Consider the following 8,189-nt stretch of genomic DNA (forward strand, 5'->3'; position numbering starts at 1 on the left):
GGGGGTTGTGTACTTTTACCTGCAGCTTACAGTACAGGGTTTTTTACAGTACAGGGTTCGGTGCAAAGTGCAGCACATGCATTCAGACAGCAGAGGTCACAGGCAGTGTGTCTCTTGCTTGCTGGCGGTCAGCCGCATGTACATACACTACTCGTACACGCCACGCGCGCGCACAGGTGTGTGTGTGTGTGTGTGTGTGTGTGTGTGTGTGTGTGTGTGTGTGTGGTGTGTGTGTGTGTGCATGGTGTGTGCGCGTGTACATGTCATTGTATGTGCATGTGTGCGCGCGGCGCGGCGTGTATGTATGTGTGTGTGTGTCTGTGCGTGTTTTATTGAAACGTCTCCGAGACAGGTGATATGCCGCTCCCCACATAATTGTGTAGACTACATCAGTACATGCCTTGCGCCTTGGCCTCGTCCACGCAGTCTAACGACGTTACGTTAGCCTTCACGGTCATGATGTAGCCACGATATAGCACAGTACTATCACTGTGTCAGTAGTCGTGGCCATTGACTGAGCAAACTAGCTGTCATATCAGTGTTGCCGCGCGAGATCCTGTAGCCGAGGAGAGAAAGGGTTTCGACTTCCGATGATTGCGTGACAACCCCACCCTTCGCAGCTAGGACGAACACTGGAATTCAATCGCACAGGTACGCCCGCAGAATTGCCCGTTCCAATGGCAGCTGGGTCCCGGCCGCTGCTGCTACAAGTCGCAGTCTCAGGGCAGACATATCACAATTTACTACCATGTGCGCGAAGCTAGCACAGGCCGCTCGCAATTGCAGCAGAAAGAGAGTGCTAAAGTAGAGGCTGGCTGTGCCAACATTACTTTCTGAAAGCATCGTCCAGCGCTCGACAGGAAAGCCCAGAATTGGTTTATCCTTCTGCAATGCACACTGCTGATTTGGCTAGTGAGCGTAAGCTAGCATAAACTATACAACTGTTCCCCCGGCTTTCCAGCTACCAGCGGGGATTGTTCACTTCTGATCGAGTTTTCCATTCCAACAACAAGCCAGAACCACAGGGATTGTTCAACGCAGATGCAAGTTAGTGAAGTGTTTATCGAGTATCCCTCCCGCGCACGTAATCACACATACATTCAAGTCAGTGTGACCGAGAACAACTACCTGAAGTCGGTGGAGGCGTTTGTTTGCCTGGGAAGCCTCGTGGGGAGAACCGTGGCCAGGTGTGTGGTGTCCTTGCGTGTGTGTGCCACTAAAGGTGTCAACCTCACCAACAAAGAGTAGCAGTTTTGCCTCATTGCTATTCGCCAGCAACTGGCAAGGACATCCTGCTGGAACAGTCCGAAGGACTTGCTCATTGCACTGAGAGCGGCTTGTTGGACATCACTTCCCTCGCAGCATCATGTCGGAGTGGGAGAACTTGGAGATTCCTGAGCTTCAGCTGAAGGTGAGGCGATTAGGCCAGGTTGCCTTTTGATTGACACATTTCTAGTGTGATCAGTCACAACGTGTCGAGGACACACTCTTGTTCGGGTGAGCTGTGTGCTCCGCAAAAGCGTTTAGTGGTCGCGACCACTTGATAAGTGGTGACCCGGCCTTGACAGATACTTAGTCTTTGGAAACAGGTCACACATAATTAGTTTTTCTGGGAGGGGGCGCGAACGGGACGTTTTAGTTGCCATAATCGTTCACTGTGGCTTTTGTGGTTGTAGTGTAGCCACAGCGTTACAGTGTGTAGTCTGTCACTCCGCTGGCAATCAACACGGACATTGCGGACTGAAAGCCAGTAGATCTACTCATCTAATTCTTCTTGTCCCGGCAGCATTTCTATCCTGGTCGCGCCTGCCGCGTGACAAACACATCACATGTCTTATAGACCTGTACATGATTGTACTTGTGTATGTTGCGGAACATGCTGTGGAAGATGCAAAACACAAACACAGAGACAGAACTTGAGGTGCATGATGATCTATGTGGACTATGGCACTATGGGTCGCGGTGAGAAAGTAAGAGAAAATGATGTAGCACGAAGACAAACAGGCTTTTGTTTTTTTGGCACATAAGGGAAAATACGGTAGTGATAGATTCACACATTCCCTTCACCTACTATTACTCCGGGGTACTAAATATTGCATTACTGCATGCCTGCCACGGAGAATGAGGAGGTAGTTGCTTTCAATGGTAAATCTACTAGTGTAGTATAGTAACATCCGGTAGTGCATTCCGCACTGGCTGCACACATCCAACTTTACCTGTTAGTCCTTACTAGCCCTTTCCCAAAGATGCCAACATATTTTGCAACTTATGCTTTTCGCAACCATGCCAAAACAAGTGAAAGTTGCTGAAATCGCATCCATATTTTCAGAAAAAGCTCAATAGATGCTAATATCGCAACTCAAAATGAGCGAGTTCTTGTACATAATGATGCCAAAAAAACAATAGGAGCGGAACTTGATGATGGAAAACACTGGCGCAGCACAACTGCTTGTGTAAAGTCAATCGTACTTTGAAGTACATATGAATGCATAATTATGTTCACAGCATGAAACATGTTTAGGAAAATGAACAGACTTGGGATGAGTCCTTGTTAGGGGTGAAAGTTGGCACTGAGATCGCGAGTTCGAGTACTCTGATTTTCTCCGATCGAATATTCGAGTATTCGAGTATTTTTCATCTCCTAAAAATTGCACACCAAGGGCTTTAAAATAACATGATACAACCCTGATTGAACCGAGTAGCAGTCATTTTTCTCGGGTATATTGGTTGGTGGGTCATTTGGGCTCTCTCTACTCGTGAACAAATGTTCACCACACAGCCTGCACATCACCATCTGCCGACTGCTGCCCTGAAACTGCAGATTTCTGTACTAAATGCATGTACCATGTATGAACGAGTACTCTGATTTATTCCGAGTACGATTATTTTTGAAAAAACAGAGCGAGTACTCGAGTACTCGGTATAATTGTTTCACCCCTAGTCCTTGTCCATTTTTGTTGAACCTTTGCACAGAATTCATGACATAGCGGCATGCTCAGTGCTGCCACAAGAGAAGTGCACTTGTCATGGTGATTTTATGCAATGTTTCAGCGCTTCTTGTTGAAGCGGAGCATCACGGAAACTTCAATGGCCTCCTCCAATGTGCTTCTCTGCAAACAGTTGCGGAAAAGTTGCGAAGTAGTTTGTGAAAATGGAGAAAGTTGCGAAAGTTGCGATTTCTTCCAAAACAACAAAAAGTTGCGAAAAAAGTGGCGAGCATCTTTGGGAAAGGGCTAGTCTTTACCCCTGCAGTGCTATCCTAGCTATTACCCTCTAACTACACTCAATGTTATACTTTTTTTAAAGCAGGGAAACCGTGTTCAGCTTAGTGTGCTTCCAAGGGACGTAAAACTCAGTTCTTCCCAAGGTACTTTCAAGAATGCGATAACTAGAACAATTGACGAAGACATAAATGGTCATCACTAAACCTACATCGAATGGTGAGTTACTGGGGAAAAGACAATATTAGGTGCTCAAACGAAAGCTACGATGTCATGATTGGAGGGTACAAAAACTACAATAGCAGCAAGGCAGCATCAATTGGTCTATTCATCGCATTGATAAAACTCCTTTCTCCGAAACGCCTGTCTGTAACTTTAAAATAAATAAACTAAATACTAGTATCCGAGGTAAATACTAGAATTGAATTGAAATGGTTATGCAGGGTCTTTAAAAATATATTTAAAAAATTATATTCGATGCAAAGACAAGACACACACACATCACTAAAGGGCACTAAAGGTTGAACTGTTTCACAGTGTATTACTCACAACAGCGGCCGTAATGAGTTCTGCTATGCATATTGTGTGTTTCCTCTGTTACAGCTGAAGGAAGCAGCTACGTACCAGGAACGCTCGGCCATTCGCAAAGTTCTGCACAAGAAGCAGCTGCGCGGCGGCGGCGGAAAGAACATCGGAAAGTCGGCGGCCCCGAGCGGCGCCACGGTCAAGCGGAGACCGAGCCGCGAGTCGCGCTCCATTGGCGTCGTGCGCGACTACGTCCGCAAGGGCTCGGACGTCACCGATCAGGACCGGTGCAGCCCCGATATTAAATACACTCCGTCCGGGAAACGCGATTCCAGCAACAACAGCTCGGCACGGTCGACGCCAGACCTCGACGCGGGGACGCAGAGCCCCAGCGAGAACGGCCGGAGCAATGCGGACGTCGAGATCTCGCAGCTCGACGCCGCGGTGGAGGCTGACAAACCTCACGTGGAGGTGATAGAGCAGCAGGATCCCGTGCCAAGAAAAACCAACAGTGCACCACAGGAAGCTCCGCAGCAGCCCGAGCCAGTGGAGAGACCTTCAGCACCAGCTACCCAGTCATCAGCAAGCAGCCAGGGAGATGACTTGAGCGACTTCCTGACGGAGAGTGCACTAGAGTCAGCGGTAGGTTACATGCAGGTCTGACTGCATACAAGTAACCATTACCGGTGCTTTTTGACAAGCCAGAAAGTCCCTACTCCTGGTCAAGTGCAGTTAGCTGAATCCCCCACCCAGCCCTCACCACGACCCCCTCCTTCCCTCCCTCTCCCTGGTGTGTAAACTGTAAAGGAAAGGGGCAGCATGGGGTGGCGTCAGAGTGGAATCCTAACATTTTCGTCTTGGACTTAACCCTCGCAATATCAGGTCAAACTATGAATATACAGTCATGTTACATGTTATGGGGCTGAATGTTTGCAGAATGTTTGCAGAATGATGCTGACGCAAAACATGCAGACTATGCTGCAACATGTCTCCTGCAGAAATTTACCTGTAACTTGACAATAAGACTCATGACTGAGACTCTCTTTTCCCACACCAGCAGCACACGCATGCACGCCAATGACACGTACCCATGACGTACACAAAACAACGTACTACTACAACTACTGAGGACAATCTTGTGAAAATAGAAGTCTTATGGAGACCATGCACTATTTTCCAAACCCATGGGCCCATAGTCACAATAGCTAGTATACTGTCAGGATATTATTAGTCTTCTGTGCAGACCCGATGAAGTTTCGTCTAGCTTGAAAGCCATGGTTCTCCACAAGATTAAAACATTCAAGTGTTGTGTCTCCCATTGCCTTGGTACTGTGCAGATTGCCAAATCGTCAGACTACAACCAGAGAAGGGAGCTGAGGACTCAGCTACGCAAGATGAGAGTAGATAAGCGTAGGTTATGCTCAAAACATGCTTCGCAATATGCCATCAGTGAATATTCAAGCAGGGGAACCATTATTATTGTATTGCATTTGTATTTACGGATTCTCCACGAGTGTTAGCCTAAGGCTGTGTTTACACGATAACGATTCGCATTTACACGACAACGAAGTGCGGCCGAAAAGGAACGGAATCGTTGCGTTTACTACTATCGTTTACTTGACAACGCACGGCAACACCCCCCCCCCCCCCCGAAACGGAACGAAATGGAAACGCACTTCAACGTGTTTTGCCTTGCGATGACTGTCGGCTTTCCAGAATGTGAATTATGCCTTCCTACAGTTCCGAAATGTCATCTGCTGGTGTTGCAGGCCGACAGAGCCAGAGAGAGAACGACAGAACAGCAGCGAAAATCAGTGAAAACAAGTCACAAAGTTTTTGTTTCCGGAGGAAGTACATTCTGTTCCAGATGTAGCACGACGTGTTGCATGGTTTATGCTGGCCTATACACGATCTAATCTGCGTTTTGTATAAAAATTGACTTTACTGCTGCTAGACAGGATAATCTGTGCCCTTGCCAACACATGCCACTGTTCTTGCTATTGCCAGGTGCGGGCCGCAACACCAGGGGCAGAGCCTCGCAGAATAGCGAGTCCGAGGGCAGCCGGGACAGAGAGCCGGCACCCGCGGCAGCATCTCCCTCCCCGGTTCCCGCTGCTCCCGTTGAGCCAGAGCCAGAGCCAGAGCCAGCAGAGTCTGAGAAGCCTGAGAGCGAGACAGCAGTGGAGAGAAAAGACGAAGAGGAAAGGCCAGATGTAAGTGAAATTCAGCACTGATCACAATGAATATTCACCCGTTTTTCACCCTAACCCTTCAGTTACTATGACGCAGAGCAAATTCCAATCATCTGCCCATCGCAACAGTTTGTAGAAGTAGGCAAACTCCAACTCCAAGCGCACTCACTATTGTCCTCGTATTCGCAGGTGATCATCATCTTGCTAGTTCACCCCACTGATCCAGAGGCATGATGACGTCGATCATATCATTAAAAATGGCCAGTGAGCAGCTTGCCTCGTCTCATACTAACACTAACTACATGCCTACAGGTTGGACAAGGAACCGAGACTGGCAACAGCCATTCCTGGTTCTGTGCTCTTCCATGCCAGGCTTCCCGGTATATGTACTAACACTGCAAATAGTAGACTCCAGCCATGGCTTATTAAACCTGCCGCAGACTATTTTTATTATATATACTGGACGTGGATACTGGACAACTGTACTCAGGAACTCTTTACATTTTTAGCAGGCTACGTTTTATTCTTATAAAGCTTTCCTCTTGTCTCTTATTGTTGTATACTTTCCAAAATATTGTGTTGCATTGTATTTGAAAAATGGCGTTGCAGTGGACAGCTGTTGTAATAGATCAGCGTTGGAATTTGCTCTATACCTGTAACAGGAGCAGCCGCAGCAGCAGCAGCAGCAACAACAGGAACAAAATGAAGAGCCAGCAACAACCCCAGCTAGAGTGGATGCAGAGAGCATTGACATTGTTGTGGAGGATACCGGTAGTGATCAGGACGAGGCTAGCAGACTGGAGAGAGAGTCTTCCCTGGACGAGGACAAAATCCTACGCAAGTCAGCCACAGCGGTGAGTCCGGAACGATTGACTGCTTGGGAAGTGCTGTTAGATGCGATCATAACACTGTCAAACATATCCAAAACCTACATATCCCAGACACCTGACGGTACTGAAAGACGCAAGCAATTTGAAAACTTATCCTGACAAAACTTATGAGCCAGAGGCCCTCGTTCCCCAAATGTGTCGGAAGACATGATTTTGGGCTGTTGGTGCTCGTACTGTCGTGGACGTGGAAATCCGGTCGCACTTCTAGCGGCCCTAGGGCGCTGGCCATGCAGCCGTAGGCCCATAGCATTGTATTATTATGCCTGCTGCTGCTGCTGCTGGTTGCATCGGGTCACCATGTGCACTGCATGCAACGACATACGTTCTGTGCGCGTTGAGGGCGCCGGCCCCGGTCAATCGACTGGATGTCCATGTCCACAACAGTACGATTCATGTACTGTAAAAGAAGCATGCACTGCACAACTATGCAGAACAGCGAGTATTGCCGAAAACGTTAGCAGTAAAAAGATTTCATGAGTACGGCAACGATTTAATGACCAATATTTGCGTCATCAATACTAGACCTGATCCAGTTCCATGATTTCCTACTGTCTTGCACAGCCTAGCAACACGTTCAGTACAAAGGCACCATCACTCGATGGCGATGAAGGAGTTTCGGACTTCCGCACAGTGCTACGCCGCTCCCCGTCACCATCCATGCCCAAGGCCAACCAGAGTAAATCCGAGGCCGCGCAGTTGGATTTCCGTACCGTCCTGCACAAGACCGATGGCGGAATCTCGCCAAAGAAGACTCTCGAGGTCGGCGAGCAGAAGTACCGCTCAGAGAAAGGACGCCAGGAGGACTTCCGCGGACAGCTGAAGCGCAAAGTTGAGACCAAGGACTGCTCAAGTGCCGCACCCAAGCGGTCGGCCACTGCTCGCCAAGAGGACTTCCGGGGTCTGCTGAAGAAGCCAGAGGAGGGCGGTCGCTCGCCACGCAACAGCCTGACCCCGGCCACCACCCCACCTCCACCGCGATCCGAAAGCAGTCCGCAGTCCGACGACGCCGACCCACCAAACAAGGACGAGGATACTGAAGTAACCAGTACGCTGCAGGCAGAGACCTCGCCACCAAGGAAATCGCCTGTTCCCCCACCTGTCAAAAGCAAGCCCAAGGCCAGCTCACGACCATCACCTGTACCACCAGAGATGCGAGAGGAGCTAAGTGAAGACCCCATTCAACAATCACAAGATGGGGAAACACAGGGTGACACAAGCATTGAAGCTCAAGCCGATGATTCCAACGAAGATAATGCCACTCGGGCGGTCGAGGACGAAGATCGTGACGCGGTAGAGGATGATGAGAACTAGACACTGCTGTGGCTTGTGTGCCCCAACAACATATCAATGAATTCATGCAG

General features: G+C 48.8%; 1 protein-coding gene across 1 annotated transcript; it reads left to right on the forward strand.

Annotated features, from left to right (window-relative positions):
- Positions 1-498: 498 nt before the first annotated feature.
- Positions 499-8,189, forward strand: LOC135818177 (splicing factor, arginine/serine-rich 19-like). Its single transcript, XM_065331523.1, has 6 exons — positions 499-1,411; positions 3,825-4,388; positions 5,084-5,156; positions 5,754-5,959; positions 6,601-6,792; positions 7,390-8,189. The coding sequence occupies exons 1-6, from the start codon at positions 1,367-1,369 to the stop codon at positions 8,137-8,139; spliced, it is 1,830 nt and encodes a 609-aa protein (XP_065187595.1). The 5' UTR covers positions 499-1,366; the 3' UTR covers positions 8,140-8,189.

The sequence above is a fragment of the Sycon ciliatum genome, chromosome 5 (assembly GCF_964019385.1).
Source record: "Sycon ciliatum chromosome 5, ocSycCili1.1, whole genome shotgun sequence".
Classification (NCBI taxonomy): Eukaryota; Metazoa; Porifera; class Calcarea; order Leucosolenida; family Sycettidae; genus Sycon; species Sycon ciliatum.